This window comes from Larus michahellis, chromosome 2, assembly GCF_964199755.1.
Source record: "Larus michahellis chromosome 2, bLarMic1.1, whole genome shotgun sequence".
NCBI lineage: Eukaryota > Metazoa > Chordata > Aves > Charadriiformes > Laridae > Larus > Larus michahellis.
Genome location: NC_133897.1, coordinates 23,014,791 through 23,042,684, shown reverse-complemented (window position 1 = coordinate 23,042,684; position 27,894 = coordinate 23,014,791). Strand labels below are relative to the sequence as shown.

Sequence of the window (27,894 nt, the reverse complement as noted above, 5' to 3'; positions counted from 1 at the left end):
ATGCCATTTTTTCTTGCTGTCACATTTTTCCTACAGGTGCTGAACAGCTATGTTACTGCACTTCAGATGATATTTTCACACCACAGATTGGTTTTTTTTCCATTTAGCAGTTTTTCTAAACAAAGCAAAATATTTTCATGCTAAAAATCTACTGTGATAAAGTCAGGCTTTTGTGCAGTTATTGGGACAGTCTATGGTGGTCAGGAGAGGAGTGCTGTTTCTTTCAGGTTTCTACCTATACGTTTAGGAATGTAAGCTCCTGAGTGTTTGCTCCTGAGGGTAAGAAGAGATACATGGTATTTTATGAAATTGTAACTGGCTGACAAGATTTACCTACTTCACAAGAAAAACGTGGAATGTTTTTGAAGTGAGCCATTTTTCAGGTAGCTTTGGGTGCTGGTCTCCTAGTTGCATTTATGCAGGAATGAAGGTCAGTAGGACAATGGCAATCTCATTTAGAAGGGAAGTAATGTTTATAATGTCCTGCAGAGTGAATTTCACTTAAATCCTCTAAAATTCAATCCTGCCTCATCTCACACATGAACATATGAGACTGATGTATTTTCCTGATGGTATTTTTTCACTGTGAAATTAAAGGTATAAAATTTAAAAGCTGAGGCTGAATTTCTCTCTTTGGTATTTCACTATTGATTTGATCCCATGAGCTCCCCAAATGTCTCACCAGGAGAGACAGCAGGAAAATATTGAGGCAGAACCTTCTGTGCATCACCTGCTTTCCCAAGTCCACACGGTTTGCCCTCAGTGAGAACTCATTCTGTTCCAAAGGCAAAATTTGTGCTGTGTGGTCTTGTTTTTTTGAAATGCGGCATGTGACAGAATATTTCCTTATTTAGCACTCAGAGCTTTCTATCCAACCATCCAGCCTTCAAAACTGAGGAGGACCGGTCACTGTCCTCTCTTCAGCAGCACTTTATCACCAGCAACTCTCATCGCACAGCTTTTAGTGAAGGCAAGAAAAGAAAACAACATTGGCAATGACGTTCTCTGGGTTCTTGCTTGTTCTTTCTCTTGTTCACAGTGCTTTCCAGCTGGCGGGTAAGTGCCTCCCACTTGCCTCCTGTAAAGGTGTCTGTGAAAGTTCTTCCATGTTCTCCAGCATTTCTGCATGCTTTATGGTTCTGCAGCAGTACCTATATGTATGTTATAGACTTATAGATGGGGAAGCTCTCAATGGCAGGCAAAGGGCAAGGGCGGGATCTGGCTGAAAAAAGAAACGGACAGAGAAGGAAGCAAAGACTGAATTCTTAATGATTTTAGTCACATATAGCAGCAATATAATTTCACTAACCCCAGAAGATCAGACCTAAGAAAATCATAAAGTATGCTTAATTTTTTTTTTTAATAAATACAAATATATTTTAGCAAAATCAGTCAGGAAAAACTAAAGTTGCGGTGAAATGTGGAATTATTTGGAGGATATGGAGATGTTCACAGATGATGGCTGTGTAATCCAGAGGGATTTAGTGTTTACAAAGAAGATCATTTTCACTCACTCTTTTGAACAGACTCACTGAATTCACCGTGATTGACACAGCAGATGAAGTAAAAATTAGTGTGAAATAAAGTTGGATTAACTTTAGTAAAGTTGTTGTACAATTGCAGTAACACTATTACTGCCATCCCTTTAGCTGCACTTCTATCGTAGATGTTAAACAGATGTCTTTTGGAAACCTGAATGTTTAAGGTTAAATCCTTTCAGCTTTGTAACTCCTCAGTAAAACTCTGTTACAGATTGCCTCAGAGTATGTGTTTTGGTTGGTTTGCTGGTTTTGGGGTTTTTTTTTGCCTATGGTATCATGGCAGACCAGAACAGCTGTTTTCACTGTACTGTATATTACCTAAATTGATTTAAACATTTTGCAGGCTTTTAAAATGAAATTTCTTTAGATTTTAAAATACATTTTAATTATATATGATGCCTAATGATCAAGGGATGTATCAGGGACCAAAACTGATTATGAATCCCACAAGCTTTGGAGGGAAATTCAACTGGGTGGGTCACAAAGTACACCACAAAGCAGCTGAGCAAATTCATAGGCATGATTCATTACTGCTACTGACAAACTCACTGTAGGGCTAAAATTAGCTCATTTTTTCGACTTCACATTGGAGCCAACACTGTAGATGTGATCAGAGGAACTATCTATCTGGAGAGCTGAAGACACAATTTCTGTTACAGGCGGTCCTTATAACTTTCAACATTGTCAAGTGTTGGTCAGATGCCCCTACTATCTGGTCCTTGTTATTTTCCCAGACTGTCATTGTTTTCCCAGTGTTATTCCCAGTTTTACATTGCAATGGCTCATAGTAGACACTGCAGGTCGTGTAGGTCAGCAAGGCCAAGGAGTCCAGAGTACCCCCTGTGAGGCCCAGAGGTGTTGAACCACATTTATACATGTGGATTCAAGAGGGGGAAGACAAATGGCTCGGCAAAGATGGCTCTGACTCCACTAGAAGACCTGTAAGATCTGGCAGGGTGAGGGAAATCTGTAGAGGTCAGAGGTCTACAAAGCTGTGCAGATGGAGACAGGGTAAAGATGAGGGCAATATGATTGAGAGAATTCATGTGACTGATGTAAATCAACCCAACAAGCTGTGCTCCGCTTTGCTGATGCTGCTGACTGCCACTAATCCACAGTATGGTGACATATAACAAAGAAATACATATCCCGTTGTCCACTTTACTGCTTTTTAATCAGTAAAATTGATGCTACTCTGTTCAAAAACATCATGTTTGTATCTGATATGAATGCAATTACTCCTTGTTCATGTGAATGGGAAGCAGAATCACGTCACATATCCACTATACATAGAGTCTATATTAACCGTTCACTTTCTGTTGTTTTGTTTTACAGACATTGAAATATTTTTAATATATAACAAAGTCAACAAGCTCTGCCTCCAGGCTTCTACTGCACAGTCAGTTAGAACTGCCACTTGCCATCAAGACAATGAATCTCAAAAATTCAGGTGGATCACTGATCAGCAGCTTATGAGTGTGAGACTGAACCTATGCCTGGGGGTGCCGTCGAAGGAGGATCAGGCTGTGATCTCCCTGTATCCATGTAATCGAACGAGTGAGCTCCAGTGGTGGGAATGCAGGAATGAAAGCCTCCTTGCAATCCACGGAGAAGATTTGTTTTTCAGTCCTGGCAATGAAGAACATGATAATGTTTTGTTAAAGAAGGGGCTGAGTGCAAAGAATAATTGGAAGATCTATGGGCCCATGGATGTTTTATGCTCCCCGGGATATGAAGGTACAGAAAATTGATTCTGTTATCCTTTGCACTTTGTGATTGTTAGTGTTTTGAATCTTTGGCTCTGACTATTCTGATTCCTCTGGTGACTACAAGAGTTTTAGAAAATCAGTATATTGAGAGAGTTAACCTTGAATTTAATTTCATATTTATGATCAAGTAAGTATTAGGTACATATATATAAAATAAAATATACACTATTTTAGTGCACGTATTATAGTATATTAGTATTATAAGTATTATATATAGGTATTCCTTAAATATTTATTATATATTAGTATACCTATGTACACACATACTTACTCCTATACTATGTAGAAGTATTCTCTAAAGTCACTATAGCTCAGCATACTGTGTCAGTACATTGTTAATAGAGAGTATAAACACTAATAAGTTTCTTATAAAGGAACATGGAAATGAAACTGCATCCTTAAGAAAGAAAAACAGTATGAGTGAGGTGAGAAAGGGCTGGAAGTACCAGTGTAGGCAGAGGAAGTGTGGCTTTTGTGACTCAGCAGATAAGGATGCTCATGGCATCATTACAATTACCAGTGTTATTACTCTTTGTTATTAGATGAAGTCAGGTCGTTCTGAATGTCTTTCCCGGACCCAGAATGAATGTTCTAAAAACCGCCTAACAGGACGTTTGAAATATTAATCCCCAAGCCTTGCATGTGGGAGATGTTCCACTGTATGGGAGATACCTAAATGGTCACTGGAATAAAACCAGAGAAGGATTGTCTAATCTGATGTTTACTTTTTCCAGGAAGCAGGACATCTATATATTAGTTCCTCCTCTTATGCATTTTATATAAATCTTAACATTGTTTAAAATAGTAGTATCGTAGGGTAGAGCTCTGGAGCCTTATTGACAGTTTGTAAAAGCATCTTAGTCAGAACAAAAATCTAGTTGTAGACCTCATCTATGAAATATTACTTTACATCAGAACAGCACTGCTCTAAAACATGTGTCAGCAGCTTAAGTCTTAAAAAACATTGAAATGGATTTTGTTATGATTATGGGACAAGTAACATGGAAAACACTTTGAGATGCAATTCAGCCATTTTACATAGGATTCACATTTTTCACAGTTTACCTTCATTTATTATTTTCCATACTATGTTTATAATTTTGTTTTCTCAGAGACATTTACGCTGCTAGGAAATGCTTTCGGGGCACCCTGCGTATTCCCTTTCATGTACAATAAGCAATGGTACGCCAACTGCACAGGGGCTGGCCGGTCAGATGGCTGGCTCTGGTGTGCAACCACTGCAGACTATGACACAGACCAGCGATATGGGTTTTGCCCATCAAAAGGTAAGTTACTAGTTGCCACAGAGTTCCTATCTCTGCGGTATTGGCAAACCAGCACTAGCAGATTATGAACATATTTATAATAATGTGTAGTTTACAAGAATGTGCCCATGCACATGGCCCTGCCCATGGCAGGGGGGTTGGAACTAAGTGATCTTTAAGGTCCCTTCCAACCCAAACCATTCTACGATTCTATGGTTTTAGTGTATGACATATTGCCACATCCTGCAGTGCCCTACACAAAGAAATAACACGTTGCATGAAGATGCGGAGAAAAGTGTGTTCGAAGAGTAAAGCAGCATGCAGTTCCCGGTAATTGTGGTGGTGTTGCTCAGCAGCAGGTTAAGTTTGAGCTCATCACTGTTTCCCAGGCAGGACGTATTCTGTCACTGCTGTACAACCTGTCTCTGAGGACTCCTGTTGCGATGGATGTGGGCACAAAAATGAGTGCTGTAGGAAGCTTAAAGATGAAGCTAATGTTTCAGTCTGTATGATTCTCATGTCAACATTTTTTTACTTAAGTAGGATGTGTCCTTTTACCCATGATGTTTTTAAGCCCTCTTCGTATTGCCTGGAAAGCAATCTTTCTACCCCTCCAGACAACTGCCTCCCATCCCTGGCATTTCTCTACATTTTCGATCACTTTCTAGTTACTCTAGTTGATTAAAAATGTGCTTTTGGTGTGGTTCAAATCCGTGGTCAAATGTGCTTTCCAGGTCCCCACAAAGATACCTAGGGCACTGATCACAAATGGCATGTGACATAGGGTCAATGAATAATTTTCAAAGCTTTTGAAAGCCAGTCCCAGCTCTCAGTTCTTTTAATTCAACTTCATACTGGCTTTTGTGAATAATCAAATATCTGATTCAATTTTGCATTGTGCTTTACTGAGCATGTATAGGTTTTCAACAGATGAAAGAAGCAAAGATAATTGGAAGAGGAGCACAGTGCAGCTCAGTGCCACTGCAGTGCCCGGGGTTTTCAGCTCTGTGACATCCCGGAGCTCTTTGCAAGAAGAGTATTTATCTAAGAACTGTTTGATGCTAAATTCAGGTCTAGAGTTGGTTCTCACAGCTCTCACTGGGAACTGTTGTCCAGAAAGAGAAGGAGGAGATGTTGCATACTTTTTTGTTTCTAGGTTTTCTGCCACAGAACTCCGTGCAATATCTTTTTCTATGCAACCACTGCCCTTGTAGTAATTCCTGAACTATGTACCTTCATGGAACAGGAGGCAAGATTTGCCAGCTTTACCTGTCAGTTTACTGGCCTTAACTTCCTCCTTCCCCATCCCACTTGTAACATTTTCAGTGCTCTTGAAAGAACAGCGCAGATGACGTTTAATGAGAATGCCACGCATAACGAGGACCTGCAAACCATTTTTCTGTGGGTGAGTTACTATCACCCCCCAAATAATAATTTTTTTCCACAGATAAAGACAACACCTGGACGACAGATCTGTTAACAAATGTCCACTACCAAATCAACTCTGAATCGGCTCTCACGTGGCACGAAGCCAGGAAGAGCTGCCAGCAGCAAAATGCCGAATTACTGAGTGTCACAGACATTCATGAACAATTGTACCTTAAAGGTAAGGGAGTAAAGCAAATCCTGACTTATGTGCAGGATCTGTTCAGCCCACCTTCTCAGCTCAGGACTACTTGATATGGTTTTGGCTAATGTCTATGGGCTTAACTATGTATGAGCAAGAAAAAAAAAAATCTTCTAGAATTTGCAAGTTCATCTCAAGATCACTGCCAAGTTCCAACAGAATTCAAAGTATTGACTTTCTATTCAAAAATGTTATCTTACATTAGAACTTCATTGATTTATTTTATTTTTTTTAAAGGGGAAAAAAAAGTGAAATTTACATGAAAATTTCATTTTTGGTCAAAAGCAACATTTAAAAGAAATTGAAAATAAGAGAAAGCAAATATCTTTGTGCCAAAATAAAGATGTGTTTTGCATCAAATGCAGTTTGACATCTAATCTTTTAATTCATTTGTCAAAGTGAAAGATATCAGTTATTCGTAGATCCCAAGTCATGGCTCTACCTACCCATGTATTGCTGGAGGAACGGTATGGAAAAAAAGTCTCTCTTGTTATTTTTAATGGTGAATTTAACTCCTAAGAACTTAAGTATTATTTTTTTATACTTACGTGGTACCTATATTTCTACCTAAATAACTCCAATCCTGAAAAGAATTTATCCTACTCTACAGAAACCCTTTCATTCCAAATTTACTCTGATGCATCTCACTGTGCTCATGTTGCATTAGGTGATACAATAACAGAGAGGTTTTTTCTTTGCTTTTTACAGTAATCAAAGCTTTGGCATATTTCAATTTATCAGATATCCCACTATCTAAATATATTTGTAGTTGGATATTTAAGAATGTAAGTCTTCCTAGAGACAGTATTAGTGACTATTGCTAATAGCAAAGTGATTTATAAAATAATTTCTCTTGTTCTGGTTACATAGAGTTAACAGGAGGTATAGATTCTGCACTGTGGATTGGACTCAACAGACTGGACTTGAGGAGTGGATGGGAATGGATTGGAGGCAGCCCTTTCCAGTACTTAAACTGGGCTCCAGGTAGCCGTGACTTTGATTCTGTATTCCCAAAGAAAAAAACACACACCCCTCCAATACTGATTTAATTTCTATTATCAGAAAGATATGCCACGAGATACGGGCATGAGAAAAAGCAGGACTTTAGCATTAAGCCACCAAAACAACATGCATTTTAGCTTTTCTTGATTTAGCTCTAGGAAAAGCTTTTTTTTTTTTTTTTTAATAGCAATATAAGCCAGAAACTTCTATGTATTGCCAGAATATCTTAGATCTGAAAGCAATAATATCATTCCCAAAAATATACAGTCTTCCATTTCTCATTTCTAACAACAAAACTGTGAGTGGGTTACTTTTCACTTTTCATACTTTTCATACAGACATTCCCACTACTGGAGCGCGACCTCAGTTCTCACCAAAGCTGGGAAAGGTGTGATCTTTAGGGCTGTCACTTCTGCCAGAAGTGATTTTTCCTGGGCATTTTAGAGCTTAGAGTTCTATTTGCCTTTCAGAAAAGTTAACTTTTTTTTTTTTCTGTACCTTTCCCAAAGGAAACCCCTCTCCAGATTCAGGAAAACTCTGTGTGGTTTTGAATCCTGAAACAAACGCAAAATGGCAAAATTTGGAATGTGATCAGAAACTTGGTTATGTTTGTAAGAAAAAAAACTTTACCTTGGTTCCCTCAGGTATGTTGATATACATTGATAATTAAAAGTAGAAGCTGTTTTCTGAATTGCTTAGCATTCACATTGACCAGGATGAGTAGGAAAGTTTTAGTATTTTTCTTGTTTATCTTATAAATAATAATTTTTCTTGTTTATCTGGTTTGCTTTTTGCAACCATTGCACCCTTACTAGGCTGATCTCCAGCCCCGTAACACACAGAATGAAACAGGTAAAAGCAAAGAACACACAACTTGCCCTGTCTGTCTATGATCTCTTAGTCGTGGCTCCTTTTTGAATACACACACTGCTGAGCATGAAAAAAGAGAACAAACCAAAAATTATTCTTCAGAAGACAGACATTAGTAAAAAAAAAAATTCAAAAGGAAAAAAGATTGACACTTTGCAAACATAAAAGATATTTTAAGTGAATAAAGATTTCCCTGTTGGCGTTTCCCTGTGTATACATCCAGTTGTAGATCTGTCTAGATGACTTTCACTCTATCAATATACCTAATCTTTGTAAAATTCATAAGACTGCTATATTAGGTGCAGCTAATTTCTGATTTCCCTTAACTGACAAATAAGTACTAAGTAATACAGAAGCTGCTAAAACTAATACAATAATGTCTTTGTTACAGACATTTGTGTATATAAGAACCTTAGAATTTGTATTAAATTATATTTGTATTAAAAACCCTTCATTTTCCAAGCTAAAAAATGCCACATTTATGTTCACCATGTTTTGTACCCGTCGTTTCCTTACAATGAGAATTTCCAAAGCAAATTCTTAGTTTAGAACTTTTGCACAGAGTAAGTGAAAATATTCTTGGTGTCGTGTCCTTTGCATGGCATTTGAGCTCCTCTAAGACACTGGTGTTTGTTCCTAGGTGATGTTGGGCCTGTTACTTGCCCAGATGGATGGGTACTGTACATAAATCACTGCTACAAGCTCTTCAGGGAGACGAAAAGATGGGAAGAAGCTTTGACCTCTTGTCAGAAGGAAGAGAGTCACCTGGCCAGCATCCAAAGCCTTGAGGAGCACAGCTTTATAGTGTCTCGGCTTGGGTACAGTGAGTGTTTCCGAGGGGGCTTTTGCCTTTGTCTGTATATAAGAAGTACCAGCTAGCTGAATTAAGTTGTAACAATTGTATTAACATGAAGCACTGCGGCCAAAGACATGCAAGAAGCCAGAGGACCAGTGGTGTTAGGCTGGTGCAGTGCTTTCTGCTTCAAAACTGATGCCTTCTGTGCTGCAACTTGCAGACTTACTCAACTGTCTTGCCTTGTGCTTTGCTTTGCACGAGGGCAGGAGGACATCAGTCATCCCAGCGAGAAGCTTTCTTAGTGAAAGGATTATGAAATATAGCTTCCATTTTGAAAGAGTGCTTTTTTTTTATAAGGGAAAAAAACCCACATTTGTACTGCTTTCTGTACGTTTGAGGAACTTACAGTGTGGTTTTAAGTCACTCTCTGCACCTTGTTGGTCAATCAGCACCCAGATCAGCCGGTTGACAGGTCTCTTCAGACGTGATGGCAGAAAACTACTACAGTTAGCTCTCTACACTAGCAGATGGAAACAACTGACAAAGCTAGCCAAAGTGGCTTCCAGGCAGGGGGAATTGCCTGGGCTGCCTAAAGAACTGTAGTCAAGTCACTGGATCTAACATGTCAGCGTGGTCTCACCATGGCCTTTTTAATATCCCTGGCAGAAACGTGAGGAGTCTGTAGACATGTTACTACTTTTTGTCCTAGTTAGCTGTTTCGCTTTGTTTTTTTAGTGCTTAGAGGTAGTGAAAGCCCTAATTAACTACTGGAAAAATGAAAGATAGTCAAGACAGAAAAATTTCTGTCTTCAGAAAGAATAATTTATCTACTTAATGTCCAACCATACAAGGAGATATTTTTGGTTTCGTATACTTTTCAATTCTGGTATCATAGCTGAGTTTAGTGACTACTGAAGAAATTGTGACTATCCTTCCATATCTTTCTCTCTTTCTCTCTGTCTCTCTTTCTCTCTGTCTCTCTTTCTCTTTTTTCTTTTTTTCTCTTTTTCTTTTTCTCTTTTTCTCTCTCTCTTTCTCTCTCTCTCTTTTTCTTTCTCTCTCTTTCTCTCTCATTTTTCTGAACGCTGCCTAAATTTACCTTTCATTTTCCTTGCTTTTCTTTCGTTAAAAATGCCTAAAATCATAGGATCATGCGCTGGTTTAGGCCAGAAGGAACCCTGCAGATCATTTGGTCCAGCTTCCGCTCGGAGCAGGGCCAGCCTCAAAGTTAGATCCGGTTGCTGACAGCCTTCCCCTGCTGAGTTTTGGAGGTTGTCAAAACCCTGATTTGACTTAATGTCTGAACAATTGACCTAGGGCTGGGGGGCTGGGCTTAGAGGGGTTCTCTGCTTTTTTAGTTTTATTGAAAGAAGCTTAAAACATCCACTCTGCACATTACATAAAAACAGTATTTTAAAATCTGACCAATGCAACAGAACCTAAAGAGTAACTATTCACAGTTCTGTTATACCACCACAGTGCATTAACATTAGGATGGTAATTTACTCTTCTCCCACTGCTATGAGGAAGAGAAGCAAAAATTTTTGATCCAGTGCAGGGATTTCATTGCAGCCTAATTTTCCAAAGCATACTGTCTTTATTATAATATCTATGTGAAAACATTAATTTATGAAATGATGATGCAACAAACTAAATAATATATGTTTTATAGATTTATGAAAAGGATTATATATTCTAGACCTCAAGGGTGCTATGAAAAGGATGCAGTGGCATAAGATATCTTTTCTAGTTCTGTATTTCCGTGTTTTAGAGAAAACAGACAAGCTGTGGATCGGGCTGAATGATCATAAAGTTCAAATGTATTTTGAATGGAGTGATGGTACGCCAGTGACGTACACAAAATGGCACCTGGGAGAACCATCCACTACAAACAACAGGCCAGAAGATTGTGTACTGATCAAGGGCCAGGTAACTTTATTCAATATGTATTTTATTTTAATATTGAAACTATCTTAACAAAAGAATGATGTTCCTAACTATTTCAGCAGCTGTCTATGGCCAGAAAAAGGGATGTGGGGACAAAGGATGAGACTCAAACATGACCTTTAACTGAAAAAAAAAAATAAAATAATAAAATGAAAGCATTACTGCATCGCTGTTGAAATTATCTCTTTAAGTTTATCTGAAAGTTACCAATGAAACTATTTGGGCTATAAAACAGGTCTCTGAATGTAGTTTGAGTACATTCTCTGGCTCCTTTTCCTCTGGTGGCAATGGTGGCATGTGGTGATCCCTGCTACCTCCCTTGTGCCTGCTCTTTTGCCCATTGCTGCGTGGCACAACTGCCCATGCAGAACAGGTCGGGGACCAGCTCCCTGCACCCTGTCTCATCACTACCAGCCGTAGCCACACTATCATAGCCCAGTCTACTCTTCCACTGAATGTGAGCAGATATATTTTTGTTATCAACTAGGGTGATTGGATAAGGAAAAAAAAAATACTTGTTTCAAAATGAGAGGAGAAAGAAGATGAATAGTTTTCATTATCAAGAAAGAAATCTATTCATTTTCTTTAGGTTGGTCATCTTAATTTCATTGTTGTTTCATTCTTTTTCCTGCCTGACAGTATGGTTATTGGGCAGACTATGTCTGTGAGAAGAAAGCTGGTTATATTTGTAAAAGAAAACCTATATCACAAATAGCTGGAGAGAAGGAAGTTACTGATGCAGGTTGCAAAAAAGTAAGTATGTAAGAACGGAACAATAATTTCCCAGATCAAATGAGTACCTTGTCCAAGAATCATGTGGAATTATTTGAATTATTTATATTATTTGCATATAGAATTATTTTTATTATTTATTATGAAGTTTTTCTCTCTCTCAGTTACTTTAAATTGTATTAATCCGTTTACAGAAACCGCTTAGAAGGAATCTGTAATTCCATTGCAAAAGCTTTCTAATTCATAATATTAATGATTATTGTTCTTCATTCATTTCGAAATGGTATCACTTGCTTACTACACGATATCACAATTATTTTAAACTTATATTGAAATCCTGATATCATGTACAGGGCTGGAGAACATATAGGACCTACTGCTATTTTATTGGACATGTTCCAGCAACATTTTCAGAAGCAAACACCACTTGTGAAGGAGAACGTGGTTACTTAGCCACAGTTGAAAGTCGGTATGATAATGACTTTTCCTTGGCTTTTAAATAAATAAAGGCTCTATGTTCTAAAATACTTCTGGAACTACTGCTCAATTCTAATACAATCTCAAACAGCAAATTATCCAAGTTACCTACAAGGTCTCTAGTTGAACAAAAAAAGGCCTCGCTTTTCTTTGTTGACTTATCCAGAGTCAGAATCCCATCATAAGGTCCTCTCCCTCAGTGTGAAGCAAGGAAAAGGAGAAAACAATTCATATCAGATTAGACAAGTAGGATTTGGATAAATGATTTTATTTTCACGTGAGTCATTACAATCCCTTTTACAGGTATGAACAAGCCTATTTGACCAGCCTTCTTGGGCTGAGGCCAGAGAAATATTTCTGGCTTGGTCTCTCTGACGTGGAGGACCCAGGCACTTTCAGGTGGGCCAATGGTGAAGCCGTCTCCTTCACACACTGGGATGCAGCAATGCCTGGTAGGTGCCATGACAGTGGATGGTGGGTGCTCTCTGCAGTCGTGATCCCTATTTGGGTTCGCATTGGCAATGTCCTCTGAATTTTATGCTTTAAGCTTTCAGTATATTTTACAAGAACTGTCAGTTGTCAAAATCCATCTTTTAATGTCAAAGGAACAATTTGAACTTCAGTTTTTTATTAGGATATCTGATATACCTACTCGTAAGATTAACCTTTTGGCTCATCTTCAGAAAGATCAGAATCTAGAAAATGGCTTTCTTCCTCATAAGCAGGAATTACAGGCAGCTCCTGAGACTATCCCACACTCATCCCTCTAGTGGTAATGTTAGCCTGGGAGAAGAGGAGAGAGAGCAATTGTAATAAGGATTTTACGTTAGAATCACAAAATTACAGTATCAAAAATTATTATACCTTTTTTTTTCCCCTTAACTTGGGATACTAAGAAAACTGCATTCATGGGATTCTTGTAGAAGCATAGAAAAGAATATTTCAAAATGCTGTGAGGGAATCTGCTCTCCCCAAGATATGCTACATCCCTCCAAGTGATCATTTGTCTAACAAATGTCTCAAAAAGCTTCAGTGACATTATAAAATCTAAAATAAAAATTAAAAAAAAATTGCAAAAGAGTAATTGGTAAATTAGCTGAATCTGTAATAAGGAATTGGGAAAGAGATATAAAATTACTTGTGTAAAGGGAGGTCATATTCACAGATCATCTGGAGCTCCCCACAGGAACCAAAAGCATACAAATAAGGGAAATCTAGTTAGTGTTGTCTATCTCAATTACCAAAAGCCTTTCAGCTAATCTGACCTGATACAAGAAAGTTCTTAACATGAACAAAAAGTTTGGTCAAAAGGCAGGGAATAGGTGAGTTTTTTTAATGGGGTTTATTTTTTGGGGGCTATTTTTTGCAGAGGAAGACTGTTCACCAACAAAGTCCCATAATGATCTAATGTTTCAAGCCCATGCTGTTCCACGTATTTACAAATAATCTGGAAGATGCAAAATAATAAGGTGACACCTAAAATCTAACTCTACTATTCAAGTGTTATTGTATGGCAAGAAGGGAATCAGTGCTGCTCAAAGATTTTAAGTAGGAATTAAAAAAATTAAACTGTATAAAATATCTAACATGTTTTTTGTTTCTCATAAAGGAAGTAAGCCAGGATGTGTGGCCATGAGAACTGGGACTGCAGCTGGATTATGGGATGTTCTTGACTGTGAGACAAAGCAAAAATATATCTGTAAGCAGTGGGCAAAGGGTGCAACAGCTCCACCTGTTCCAACTACTGCTCTGGTCCCCACATGCCCTGAAGGCTGGGTATCAAACCACCATAGTAGTTCCTGTTTTAAAGTAAGTTCTTAAATAGTTAAAAGAAGAAGAAAGTCTTTGAACTGCTTGGTTGGGAAAAAAAAAAAGTCGAGAAAAAGGAAGGGACATCTTCATTTTGCAATATCTAAGATTGGAATACAGCAAAAAAATCCCACCCAAAACCCAGAAAAAGTCAACCCAAACATGTCCAATAATTATCCATAAGACAGGAGAAACTAAGGAAGAAAGACAAGGTGAAGGGACTGGAGACGAGGGCAGGGAGAAGGACACAGGAAAGAATTTTTTGCCCCAGGGGTAGAATAAATTGAAGCAGAAAATGGATGAAGAGGAACATGAATATCAAGTCCCTAGAAAGACGTAAGCAAAAGAGGAAAAAGTAAAAAGAAGAAACAACGTACTATTTGCAAGATTATTGAGACAGCGATGTTGAAATGCTGTATTAAAATAGCAGAAGCAGCAAAGCTTGCTGTTAGCATGGCTTTTTATATCAGCTGTGGTCACTAGGTTGTGCAAAGATCTCATATTTGTCTGAGGTGTGTGAGAGTTCAGGGAGCAAAGTAGAGAAAAATGAAATCCATCTACAGGCAGCACGATGCTGAAGGCTGGACCTTGCTAAGATAAGCACATTAGCCCCAAAATAAAGCATAAGATGTCACATGAAAGGTTAATTAAACCAGTGTTTATGAAGGACATTTATTAGAGAATTTCAGATGCAAACTTGTATTTGAAGTACAACCAGTTATGCCTAAGGCACACAAAAGTACTTTGAAAAGAAACGAGGATAGTGTGCAAACACTGATTTGGGATCATGCAGAATAGAAATGTGCTAAGTGTGAGATGTTAATATTTCTTATCACTTTATTTGAATTAATGAGTCCTTGTCTTTTTGTTATGTTTGGGTTTTTTCATTCTTTCAAGCACAGTTGGAACACTGTTTCCTTGGGCTCCTTTATCCCCAGATCATCATTTTAAGCTTTGGTCAAACTTGTGCTTCTTATCTATTAAACTAGCAAAATGTTAGACATCGTATTGCAAATGTAAAGTGAGAGATGTAAACCACTGTGAGGTCATTCTTTTGCCTGTATCTTCAGACTCCTCCCAGGCCACCTTCCCTCTCTGCCACAACCACTCTCCCTTCCCTTTCTCTGGAAGGTGACTTGGGCCCTCCTGCGGGTAAAACAAATTAAAGGGAATTGTATTCTCTTCTAGCAATTCCTTCCCTTTGTTTGTCACCACCATGCTAACTAGCTAGACAGCTCTAGTGCAAAAGTCTTATGAACAGAGTAATTAACGCTATTTCTCTTATGGACTTGTACTTGGCTGTTTCTTTATTTGATTATAACATAGAGAACATATTTTAAAGTAATCTTTCCATAGTGTTTTCACAGATCACAACCAAAAAAGAAATCATGGCTTGAAGCTCGAGATTTTTGTAGACAAATAGGAGGGGATCTGGTCACCATTAACAGTAAAGAGGAGATACCGTTACTAAGAAGCGTAATGTAGTGAGTATCTGCTGTATGTTTATCTTACCAGATTTAAGAGATGTTTCATATAAACTATTATGAATGTGCTTAGATGATTTCTGAAACGTATGGATTCCTCAAAAGTCAAAAAAATCTGTGATAGTTTGAAATGTTATCTGTTCATGAATGTTTTTAACTGTTTCATGAAAAAAAGAATTGTTTCTATCCAGGAAATAAAAAAAACCCAGTATCATGATTACTAGATGTAATTGAGAAATACACGAAATTGTGGGGACTGGTATTTTTAGTAGGGTAGAAAATATGACCAATATTTTTACTTTTGACTCACCTCGAAGTAGTCAATGCTGAGACTGTTTTCTGAATCTGTTAATGCTTTTCCTAAGAAAACAGAACATAAAGGAAATACAATATCGATACTACTAATAAGTCTGATAAATAAGCCATTTCCACTAAGCCATAGAAATATTGGATGTTTCTGTGAAGAACATATGCATCTGTATGCCCTTCACCAAAGGTCATAGGGCAATTATGACAACTTCATGGCACTTTACAATGTGTTCTAGAAAGTTTAATATGTTTCTGGTTCGTTTTTGTGTTGATGTTTACACACTGCTCTGCCTTGTAATTTCTGTTAGTGGCACTGGATGTAGCTTTGAAAGAGTTTGGTTGGGTATATTTTCCTTGAATCCAGATGAAGGATTTGCCTGGAGTGATGGCTCTCCAGTGAGTATTTAAATTTTTCATCAAATTTTTTTGCTTAAGACGTTTGGGGTTTTGTACATGAGCTTTTCGGTTTCTTACTGTTATCTTTTTCAAAGAGAACCTCCTAATCCTGCAAACATTTACATGGCTGTTAACCTTTATTATCATGAGTAAAATCACAGCAACACATTTGAGTACATGGAATTCATCTGTATCTTATTGTGATCTGTAACGTTCTGCACAGCACTCCAACATATTTTCTTTTCCAAGAATATAATATGAACACCTAACGTCAGAATATAAGAATTGGTCATGCCAGACTTGGTATCCTGCCTCTGGCAGTGTCCAGAAGTATCTTAAGAGCTAATCAAACAGCAAGCATATTTCCCAGTATACTCCTGTATCGCCCACTAAGTGACAGCTCAGGGTCTTTCAGAACCAGAACTCACATCTGTAATCTTAATTTATTTATTTCCATGAATTTATCCAGTCATCTCTCAAGCTCATATAAATATCCACAAATATGTGAAATGTTCCTGCAGGATTCCACTGCTTATTAGCTTCCCTTTACTCCTACTCTCTATTTTCTATTTTTTAACCCAAGCAAGGATCTTTCCTCTTATCTTGTTGCATATTAGTTGCTTTAAAAGTTTTGGGAAGACATCTTGTCAAGAACTTTTTGAAAATCCCAAGTAGGTTATATCAAATGGCTCTTCCTTCCCATGTGGATGTTAGTTTTTTCAGAGGTAACTCCAGTAGGTTTGTAGGACACGACTTCCCTCCCAAAAGCCATGCTTCCGTCCTGATTAACCTCAGCGAAGGGAAGCCGTGAACGATGAATTGATGCACAATATGGTCACTGCCACTGGACAGCTGTTGGACAATGTAATTTTGAACCAGGTCACAGTTGATGAAGTGAAAGCTACCTTGTCTGCAGATGATTAGCACAAGTGCTAAGAAAAGGGTTCTAGGACAAGAGTTATCAGGGCTCATTGAGAGAGCTTTAAACTAGATTTGATTGAAGGCGATGGCTGTAGTAGCTCAGCACTTGTGGGGCAGCATGCTAGTATTTTTGAGAACCAGAAGGCCTACCAGCCCTCAAGGGTGAAAACTACACACTCGACTCCCTCTCTGAAATGCCTACACACCAATGCATGCAGCATGGGGAATAAACAGGAAGAACTGGAGGTCTGCGTGCGGTCGCAGGTCTGTGATCTCATTGCAATTACTGAGACGTGGTGGCATAGCTGTGGGTGGCTGTGCCCTTTTTAGGAAAGACAGGCCAGTAAGGTGAGGTGGTGGAGTTGCTCTTTGTGTGAGAGAGCAACTGGAATGTACCGAGGTCTCCCTGGGGCGGATGAAGAGACAGTCGAGAGCTTGTGGGTAAGGATTAAGGGGCAAGCTAATATGAGAGACACTGTTGTGGGTGTTTATTACAGGATGTGGAAGCTGATGAGGCCTTCTACAGACAGTGGAAAATAGCCTCACAATGACAGGCCGTGGTTCTCATGGGGGATTTCAACCACCCTGGTATCTGCTGGGAAGACCACACAGCCAGGCATGTACAGTCCAGGAGGTTCCTCCAGTGTATTGATAACTTTTTGACTCAGGTGGTGGAGGAGCCAACAAGGAGAGATGTACTACTGGACCTAGTACTGACAAACAAAGAGGGACTCGTGGAGGACGTTAAGGTTGCGGGCAGCCTTGGATGTAGTGATCACGAAAAGACAGAGTTCAGGATCATGGGCAGTATGCACAAAACAACAAGTAGGATTGCAACCTTGGACTTCAGGAGGGCTAACTCTGACCTCTTCAAGAAACTGTGTGGAAAAATCCCATGGGTTAGGACTCTGGAAGGTAGGGGAGCTCAAGAGAGCTGATTGATATTCAAATACCGCTTTCTCCAAGCTCAGGACCGGTGCATCCCTAAAAGCAAGAAATCAGGCAAGGGAAGAAGGAGACCTGCATGGTTGAGCAGGGAGCTTCTGAAAAAGCTCAAGTGGAAGAAGGAAGTTCACAGTGCGTGGAAGAAGGGGCTGACAGCTTGGGAAGATTACAAGAATGCCGTCAGAATATGCAGGGATAAAATAAGGAAAGACAATGCCTCCTTGGAATTAAACCTGGCAAGAGATATTAAGGTCAACAGGAAGGTTTTCTTCAAGTATATTGGAGGCAAAAGGAAAACTAGAGAAGCTGTGGGCCCGCTGTTGAACGAAACAGGTGCCATGGTGACAGAGGATGCAGAGAAGCCGGAGTTACTGAATGCCTTCTTTGTTTCAGTCTTTACTGCTTGTGCCAACCCTCAGGAGTCCCAGACTTTGGAGGTAACAGAGAAAGTCTGGATGAAGGAAGACTTCCCCTTGGTTGAGGAGGATCAAGTTAGAGATCAATTAAGTAAACTGGATATCCACAAGCCCATGGGTCTTGATGGGATGCACCCATGAGTGCTGAGGGAGCTGGCGGAAATCATTGCTGGGCCACTCTCCCTCATCTTTGAAAGGTCCTGGAGAACAGGTGGGGTGCCTGAGGACTGGAGGAAAGCCAATGTCACTCCAGTCTTCAAAAAGGCCAAGAAGGAAGACCCAGGAAACTACAGGCCAGTCAGCCTCACCTCTGTCCCTGGAAAGATGATGGAACAGCTCATGCTGGGTGTCATCTCAAAGGACGTGAAGGAAAAGAAAGCTATCAGAAGTAGTCAATATGGATTCACCAAGGGGAAATCCTGTAAGAGTAATCTGATAGCCTTCTATGATGGCATGACTGGATGGATAGATAAGGGGAGGGCAGTGGTCGTTGTCTACCCCAACTTCAGCAAGGCCTTCGACACCGTCTCCCACAGCATCCTCATAGGGAAGCTTAGGAAGTGTGGGTTAGATGAATGGACGGTGGGGTGAATTCAAAACTGGCTGAAAGATAGAGCTCAGAGGGTCATCATTAGGGGCACAGCGTCTAGTTGGAGGTCAGCAGCAAGTGGTGTTCCCCAGGGGTCAGTACTGGGTCCAGTCCTCTTCAATATGTTCATCGATGACCTGGATGAAGGGATAGAGTGCACCCTCAGCAAGTTTGCTGATGACACAAAACTGGAAGGTATGGCTGACACACCAGAAGGCTGTGCCGCCATACAGAGAGACCTGGACAGGATGGAGAGTTGGGCAGAGAGAACCTTATGAAATTCAACAAGGGCAAGTGTAGGTGCTGCATCTGGGGAGGAACAAGCCCCTGCACCAGTACAGGTTGGGGGTTGACCTGCTGGAGACTAGCTCAGTGAAAAAAGACCATGAGTAATGTGCCCTTATGGCCAAGAAGGCCAATGGCATCCTGGGGTGCATCAAGAAGAATGTGGCAAGTAGGTCGAGGGAGGTCACCCTCCCCCTCTACTCTGCCCTGGTGAGGCCGAATCTGGAGTACTGTGTCCAGTTCTGGGCTCCCTGGTTCAAGAGGGACAGGGAACTGCTGGAGAGGGTACAGCAAAGATGACTAGTGGACTAGAACATATCTCTTATGAAGAAAGGCTGAGGGATTTGGGTCTTTTTATTCTGGAAAAAAGAAGACTGAGGGGGGATCTTATCAATGGTTATAAGGTCTTAAAGGGTGGGTATCAGGAGGACGGGGGCCAGTTATTTTTCAGTGGTGCCCAGTGACAGGACAAGAGGTAGCGGGCACAAACTTGAGCATAGGAAGTTCCACCTAAACATGAGGAGAAACGTCTTTACTTTGAGGGTGGCAGAGCACTGGAACAGGCTGCCCAGAGAGGTGGTGGAGTTTCCATCTCTGGAGACATTCAAAACCCACCTGGACGTGTTCCTGTGCAACCTGCTCTAGGTGACCCTGCTCTGGCAGGGGTGTTGGACTAGATGATCTCCAGAGGTCCCTTCCAACCCCTACCATTCTGTGATTCTGTCAGTGGGGTGGCGGGGGGATGTTCTTTACTATGTGGAGTTCATTAGAAACAGTCCATTTGCCTGTTTCTACTCTGGCTGTGTCTAGGGCTTGAGGGGGAAACAAGAGGAAAAGCCCTCCATGGCAAGACAGACTGCCTGATCACTGACATCTTTGCCCCACTGTAAAAATTCTTACACCTACTGCACCCTATATTTGCACCTCTTTTTAGTGAGAGACAAACTTTCAGACAAATTCATTTTGTTTTTGTTTGCCGATGGAGAAAGAGATGAAAACATCTTTCTTGCTGAAAGCGATGAAAAGAGTAACAAAGATTTCTTCTATAGGTTAGGTACACAAACTGGGATGACAGTTCAAGAAATTCAGGAGGACGCAAGTTATGTGGCATACTTGACGGTCGGACTTATTCTAAGGCATGGGTTCTTTCGGTCTGTGAAGTACAGCTTGACTGGGCTTGTCAAATAAAAAAAGGTAGATCTAGTCTTCTCTTTAAGCAAGAAGTTTAAATACCTTTACAAGTAGCTGCTTCCTAATATAAGTTGCTGGAGAAAGACACAAAGTTTTGAAAACTACTTTTTCCAAATGGAGGTCAACAGTATTAGGTAACATATTGTGGGTCAGGACTTTTTCAAGATGATGAGAATAAATTAATTTATTTCTTCATGTAAATTAGGATGTATAAATAAGCCATGTGTTTTCAAGGGTTTCATAGATTGCAAACTTTTTGAATATTCAGAAGTTTTTGTTTGTATGTTTGCAATGTAGGTCGTAAGGAGTTGTGAATTCCTTACAATACTGGTTTTTACACTAACACAGGTAAACCTAAAAACCAAATACAATATGTTTGTGCACCAAACATATTCTTGCCTTGAGATTTGAATGGATTTATGGCAAATTATGGGCAGTTAAAAGGGGTTGGAGGAGGTGATGGGAGATGGATGGAATCAGAAGGGGTTTTTTTGCCTTTCTGCAGCCCTCCAGCCCCACAGTGATGATGAACCTTCTGGGGCTGGCTGAGCCACTGTCGTTTCCCATGACGTGGGTAGCAGCCCAGGCACATCACTTGCCAGGCATCCCGGGAAGCCACAGAGGGCAGCCACAGGGAGCTGCATGGCCTTGGGGCTGCCTGCTTTCCTGCCTGGCAGCCATCAACATTTTGGAGAGTATTGAAACATTTGTAAGGGATCTTTTGATTCTACGGGAACAAACTTTTTTCCCCAAAGAAAAAATGTTCCTGTAGAAAAAATTCTACTGCCTTAAGAAATTGTATGAAGCCATCTCATACAAGAGAAGACTTCAGGCTTACAGTTTTGTTGGTACGTTTGGCAGTTGACACTAAGGCTGGTCATAGCATAACAATATGGTAAGGAGAACCGATGAAACAGGCCTGGAGCGGTGCTCCAGGTTCTCCTTTAATCTTATTGACTATTCATCTGCTATTGGAAAGGCAATTGTTCAAAGCAGCGGCATTTCTTTTTCTGTCAGAATCAGAAATAACTCACAGTCAGTATATATAGTCATATTTCCTTTTGTTTATGAATATTTGGGACTGAGAGAAATCTTTTATAGAGCTAAAGTAAATCTAGTGGAAATTTTCTCCTGCTTGATAAGAAGACCCCTCTGGAGGATTTGGGTATGGCTACTGACGGATCAGTAAAGGGTCTGTAAAACCAAAGTTTAAAGTGTTTCAGAAAATTCTACTGTGGCTTACAGACTGGAAGAGCAATTTTCCCTTACATTGCTCTGCACAGGTGTGTGATCCAGCCAAAGCTATGACTTTGCTGGCATGAAGCACAGCTTATGATACAAAATTATAAATAGATGACCATGCATATTGAATAATGTGGAGCTGAAACGTGTGGTTAAGCCTGCTTTCTAGTCAAAGGCAAAAGACTGCAGAATCCTGCTCTGTTCCTCACTCTGCTCCTTGCAGTAAGTCACAAGCTACATCATAAAACATGCTATGGAAATACGTTATGCCTTCTATTCTCTTGTTTTACAGGTGTGCCATTAAAACCTGAACCAACCGACACTTATGGTAGGGGTTTGTGTATATTTATTCATCCTATTCATTTTTTTTTATCAAAATTGTCATTCTAAAATAAGCTTCTGTGTTCTACAGATTTAAGGCTACCTAATTTATCTTCCAGCATATAAAACCACTGCGGATGGATGGGTTATATATGAAGATAAGCTGTATTACATCAGCAAAGAACAGGTCTCCATGGAAAAAGCCGAAGAGTTTTGCAAAATGAATTCTGCAGACTTGGTTGTTGTTAATAGTAACAGCGAGAGGAGGTTCCTACAGAGAGCACTAAAAGAAAATGTAAGAGTCCATATAAACAGAAAACCTACAGTAGAAATGCTTTTGACAGTCTGCTCACAAAACTCAAACTGCCTCAGCAGTAGAGCCATCAGCCTTTGCCCTGATGAAATCTGTCTGAGATGAGATCTGCGAAATTGCCCCCCAAAGTGCCCTTTGGTCCCATGGGATTTGGATTTGGGACCAAATCCTGCTCTGCACCACTGGTGCTGAGGCGGTGAGGCAGGCTGTTGGGAAGAGCGATGTGGGAAGGTGCCAGCTGTGCTGGCTTGGGACATAACTGGTGTGAGGGGGAGACTTGAGGTGGGCGTGAGATGGTGATGCAGTCCCAGCGGGAGAAAGAAAGATGTGTACCAGTTTTTGACTCAAGATCTTCTCTCCTACCCCATCCTAAGGGCTCTGATGCTCCAGATGAAAACCTGCCCTCTGCGCCTGAGTGTGTAAGCACATTGCTGTGCTTAACTGTGAGCAGGTGCCTTACTGCCGTTGACGCCAGTGACTGCTCTGTGGACCTAATCAACAGCACATCCATTTCTACTTGTTTTACTTCAAAGTTGTTTGGTTTTGTTTTAAATTAGAATAGTGTCTTTCTGTTTCAGGACCAATCCTGGAGGTGGTCAAGAGGATACTTCATTGGTCTAGAAGTGAGTCTTGATAAAAAGTTTAGGTAAGTTAAGATGATCACTGCAGTTTTTAACACGTAGAAAAACATACAGTATTTTTTGTAGCTGGAGATACTAAATGCGTTGTTTTCAAGGACTGAAGGCCGCTGTACATAACAAGTACAAAGCAGAACAGAATAGTCCTAGAATATTCTTAAGTCCAAAAGTTTTCCCCAAAAAGTAATGGGAAAAGAACATTTTTTCTTGAGTAAACACTTACCAAAGAAAGGCTTGGCAGCTATACCCTCCATACACCACTTTCTCAAGTTTCGTTCAAAGATTTGCCCCAGGAATTGGAGTGATACTTTATTATGCTGGATTTTATACCTATAAAAACACACTTTTAAAATACGCTCCATACTACAGAGCCGAGCTTTCTTATGCTTTTTTTCTATATATCATAGCTTCACAGAAGTCCTCCAGAACTAGGAAGATGTGGACAATGAGTACAAAACCTCCTTCTGACAGAGATTTTTACAGTAGCCTCTGCAAACTCCTGCTCCAGGAGAAAAATCAGCAGAAGTGCACAGTACAGTAAAACTAACAAGTATTGCCAAAAACCCCAACATACAAATAAACAAAAAACTAAAGTTAAAGATACTGCAGAGCATGATACTGACACTGCCTGCCTTCCCGTCTGCTAGTTAGGACATACCTGGAAGGTGAAAGAACAGGCTTCTAATCTTGACCTGAAACAGGTTTAGAAGAGATTTTAATTTAACCTTTCTATTTTAATGCCACTGTTGAGTGTCTGTAAATCACTAACCGTGGGAAGGGCAGAAGAGGAATGGGAAGACAAGTTGGTATTGACTGAGATGATACAATGAAATCAGTTAAGATAAATAAAACTTTTAATATTCTTCTCTGTATCACATGTTATGGGTAACTGAAAACAGTTTCTGATGTTGAATGATGTCATATCAGTCCTGCCCATCACTGGAAAATATGTTCGGTGTTTTCTTTTTCTATTTTGCAAAGACTAATTTTTTTTTACATAAATTTCTTCAAATTAGAACAATCGGGTAAGGAGAGGAAAATCTGTAACAGTCCTTCCAGATTCAGCCAGTTCCCATTAATGGACCTTCTTAATTGTGAGATATTAATTAGGATTCTCATCTCACAATTGAAGTGTATCAGTTAATAACTGTTTGTATATCTTTTCTTTAAGCTGGATGGATGGAACTCCAGTAACCTATGTGGCCTGGGCTCCCAATGAACCCAATTTTGCAAATAATGAGGAAAATTGCGTGGTAATGTTGCCAGAGCAAGGTAAGTAACAAGGCTAAACTATTAGATTTTACTTGTCTCTGTTTGGATTACAACTGATGCTGTCAAACTTCTGCTGTCAGTTGACATACAATCTTTTGTGGCTGTTTTCTGCAATTCCTTTCCAGTGACAAGCCAACAAGATGCAGTAACTGGTGTAACCACCAGTCATGGAAGAGTCTATGTCCTTAGAACGGGGAGATTTCAGTACCATGTGTAATTTAATGCAGATGTCTCTGTCTGGATTTGTAAGATTGATATTGCACCTTTTTACAGGGCTTTTCACAACTTCCCTTAGTGAAAAGTTGAGTGGGGTCTGTCTTCGCTCCCATGAACTTAAGAAAACATGTATGACAGCTACAGGAAGTAGGGGGAGTTAAAGGTACAAGCCAACGAGGAAAGGAGAGAGACAAATACATCTAATGACCTAAGACTGTCTCACGTGGTTATAAGTACTCTTAAGTGTAAATACCTTGAAAATCCTAGAGGAAAATCCTAGAGCTAATTTTTCCTCTTGGTTGCACTTCTGTAACTTAGCTGAGGCTAACGGGAATTCAGTAATAATATGAAAATAAGGAAATCAATCTCTCAATTTATGTTTTATAAACAAATCATTCAGCAGTCCCACATGAAATTCTACCTTTATATGAAGACATCAAGAACAAGATTCACTTTTCTAAACATAGGCATCTGGTCTGATTGAGATGCATCCCTCCTTCTTTAGCTGTTGATCCAGAAAGGGGCACTGGTCCCTGCCGTATCTGCCAGCTCTGTGGAGGTGGCTCAGCGTTCCTGAACTTGTCTCAGATGATGCTAGAAGTTTACATGTGGGCAACTGAATTGGACCATAAGGGAAGCATTAAGCTTGAGCTGATACCAAAACATAGCTAATATGAGCCAGACCTCTGAAGTCTCATTATGGTCAAACGGAGATCTCACCTGCACAGCCAGTGCTGCCTGAAGAGCAATTCAGTTTACTGTAGTGGAGTATTGAGTTGCCTACCTGTAGGTGACTGTGGCCACCCGCAATGTCCTAGAGTTAGCCCACCTGACCGTAAGTTTCTCACAGAAACAGTGCCGTAACTTTCAGCTCTCTGCAGGTAACTCACATCGCCTCTCAAACAGCGCTAAGCACCTCTGTTTAGACAAATGAATCCTGTCCTAGCTCTTTATTGACTATAATATTCCCCAGTCCTTTATTCTTTTTTCCAATTGCTAGACAGTATCCCAGTAACCAACAGTGCTGAGCAGCTGAAGTCCATGAACATCTGTTTGTAAAAAATAGCTGAGTGCATAAGTGTAGTGCGTGGCTCTTTTACACACTTTAAGGGTGTGAAAAGTAGAGATTAGCCTCTTTCTAACTCAAAATAAGGAGTGATAAATTATTGTTACAAACACTATAACATCTTGACTTGCTTATTCAATCTAACTATTTCTAGGCTTGTGGAATGATGTAAACTGTGGTTCAGCCAATAGATTTGTATGTGAAAAAAGTAACAGTTCTATTAATTCAACGTTCGCTTCTCCATTGCCTCCTGGAGGATGTCCACAAAGTTGGTTTTTCTTTAACAACAAGGTATGTCAACAAGTATTTTCAGTAAATTGCCTACAGCACTGGAAATGAAGAAAAGAACTGCAAAAAATATGGGGGTTTTATGATTATAAAATAAATCCAGTGAGCAATTATCCAGTCAGAACATGCTGGCTGGATGGCTGGGCTTTTTTAGAGGTTACTATAGACATTTCATTTTACAGAGAAATACAGTAAAAGTAAACATATGCTGAACAAATTTCAGAGAACACAGTTTGCAGAGGGTTAAAAGACACTGTTACTGTTTAAGAAAACCCTTCCTCCTCCTCTCCTGTTTTATGTATTTATGTTAGGAACTGAAATTTGTAACAGTCAGTATTGGAAAAAAAGTCCTTCAGGTGGAATGATTTAATGAGAATGCATTTGAACAATCCCTTTGGCTTGTACAGGGCTCCCAAAGCTTAGAGTTCAGAAAGAGGATGCCAAACTACAATTGTTTTCACTATAGTTTTATTTTCAGACATGGTCTGGAAGTCCTCATTGCTGTGACAGAATTTGTAACAATTTGACTTGAAGGTCCATTTGACGAAGTTTGTTTTGTCTACTTTATATACAACGCGCTACTACTGCATCCTCTGGATGTTAGGTCAATGTGTCGAAGGATATTTCATACACTTTGGAGAGATGAACAGTTATAACCACAGTCATTGGAAGCAGGACAAGGCACAGCAGAGATCGCTCACTGCAGCTGTGTCATCCACAGCCACATTTTCTTGGGTTTAAATTATTCTGTAGTCACTGCAGGAAGCAGGCAGATGAAAATGTGAAAAGGGATTATGTACCTGACATCATTGCAATCAGTTCCGATGATACTGGAGTCCTGGATTACACCTTGTGCAAGGAGAGGGGCTAAGTATCCACCTGGGCAGACAGACATACTTTCTACTCTGGAGCTCTGACACTTATTCTAGCCTTGATCTCTTTTTCTGGAGAAATAGTTAATTGATACAACAGTTCCCACCTTTGTTAGTTTGTATGAAGTGCTTGCTTTTTTTTCAGTGTTTCAAAATATTTGCTTCAAATATAACAAGAAAGCTCATGTGGCATGCTGCACGAGACGCTTGCATCGATTTGAGAGGAAACCTGGCTACCATACCAAATGAACAAGTGCAAGGTACGTATATGGGCTCTATGGAAAGAAGAAACATTAGTCTCCCACTAAAGAAGCTGCTGTGCTCTCTAAAATAGATTACAGGATTATCTGATGAAAATTGCTTATTAGCCAGGTCAGTTTATGCTTAGTTTTAACTCCAAAGTGTGAAATAATAGCTAAATTATTGCCTATAAGAAATAAAGTGTGTGTTTCCAGTTCTTTCAGTGCTCAGTTTTCATGAAACTTCCAGCCTGTTTTGAGTGTGGTTGCACAGATCCCTCAAACTAAGAGGCATCTGTATTTTCTCTCTCTCTCACTGGCGATATGATCGGCTGGAGTACTGTGTGTGCATACACAGTGGGGAAGGGGACTTTTTCTAATTTGCTCCAGAGCTTTCTCTTTGGCTATTTTTTTCAACCTTAATGCTTGTGTAACATACGTTCCTACAGATGCTTATCTAAATATCTAGTTAAAGGCAGATGGGCTCTGTTGTGGGAAATGTTATCCTTGTAATATGTCCCCAGTTCTGGGCTTTTGCACATTTTTCCTGTTTTGTGTAAGTCATGATCAGCTTTCCTTAATGAGAAATCTTTGCTTCCCTCCAGCTTTCCTCTTCTATCATTTAAAGGATGCCACGACTGATGTTTGGATTGGGATGAATGATATCAACGCAGAGTCCACATTTCTTTGGACAGATGGAAGCACTGTTTCCTACACCAACTGGGCTAATGGTGCACCAGAACAGAAACAAAACTACTTGGATTATTATGACTTAGAAATGTTGACAGATGTCACTGTGGAGGTACAGGAAATTTAAGTAATATCTTAGGCAGCTAGATGATTTTCCTAAAAGGGAAGTTACAGCAAGTCCTTTTGTAAGCAGAAAGAGGTTCAGCAAATCGTTGGATAACTATTCCAAATACACCAAAAATATTTAGCAGAGGATCTGAAGAAGAGTGACTTTGTGCTTTCCATCTGACCTACTGCAAAATACCAATTCTGTAATCAAGCCCAGCGAGGCATGTATTACTTCAGTTCCTCCACAAACTGCAGTAC

At 39.8% G+C, this 27,894-nt stretch overlaps 1 protein-coding gene across 1 annotated transcript in view; it reads left to right on the top strand.

Annotated features, from left to right (window-relative positions):
• Nucleotides 1–638: 638 nt before the first annotated feature.
• Nucleotides 639–27,894, top strand: part of LOC141738717 (macrophage mannose receptor 1-like) — a 37,291-nt gene continuing 10,035 nt past the window's right edge. Inside the window, exons 1-22 of the mRNA XM_074574538.1 lie at nt 639–1,056; nt 2,877–3,278; nt 4,423–4,596; nt 6,023–6,181; nt 7,073–7,186; nt 7,714–7,848; nt 8,715–8,897; nt 10,642–10,799; nt 11,457–11,570; nt 11,903–12,018; nt 12,330–12,478; nt 13,636–13,835; nt 15,192–15,319; nt 15,937–16,024; nt 20,230–20,374; nt 21,906–21,941; nt 22,054–22,229; nt 22,826–22,893; nt 24,057–24,157; nt 25,594–25,730; nt 26,745–26,859; nt 27,444–27,640. Coding sequence (XP_074430639.1) covers nt 996–1,056; nt 2,877–3,278; nt 4,423–4,596; nt 6,023–6,181; nt 7,073–7,186; nt 7,714–7,848; nt 8,715–8,897; nt 10,642–10,799; nt 11,457–11,570; nt 11,903–12,018; nt 12,330–12,478; nt 13,636–13,835; nt 15,192–15,319; nt 15,937–16,024; nt 20,230–20,374; nt 21,906–21,941; nt 22,054–22,229; nt 22,826–22,893; nt 24,057–24,157; nt 25,594–25,730; nt 26,745–26,859; nt 27,444–27,640 — 3,156 coding nt within the window. The 5' untranslated portion in view covers nt 639–995. The remainder of the gene's footprint in view (nt 1,057–2,876; nt 3,279–4,422; nt 4,597–6,022; nt 6,182–7,072; nt 7,187–7,713; nt 7,849–8,714; nt 8,898–10,641; nt 10,800–11,456; nt 11,571–11,902; nt 12,019–12,329; nt 12,479–13,635; nt 13,836–15,191; nt 15,320–15,936; nt 16,025–20,229; nt 20,375–21,905; nt 21,942–22,053; nt 22,230–22,825; nt 22,894–24,056; nt 24,158–25,593; nt 25,731–26,744; nt 26,860–27,443; nt 27,641–27,894) is intronic.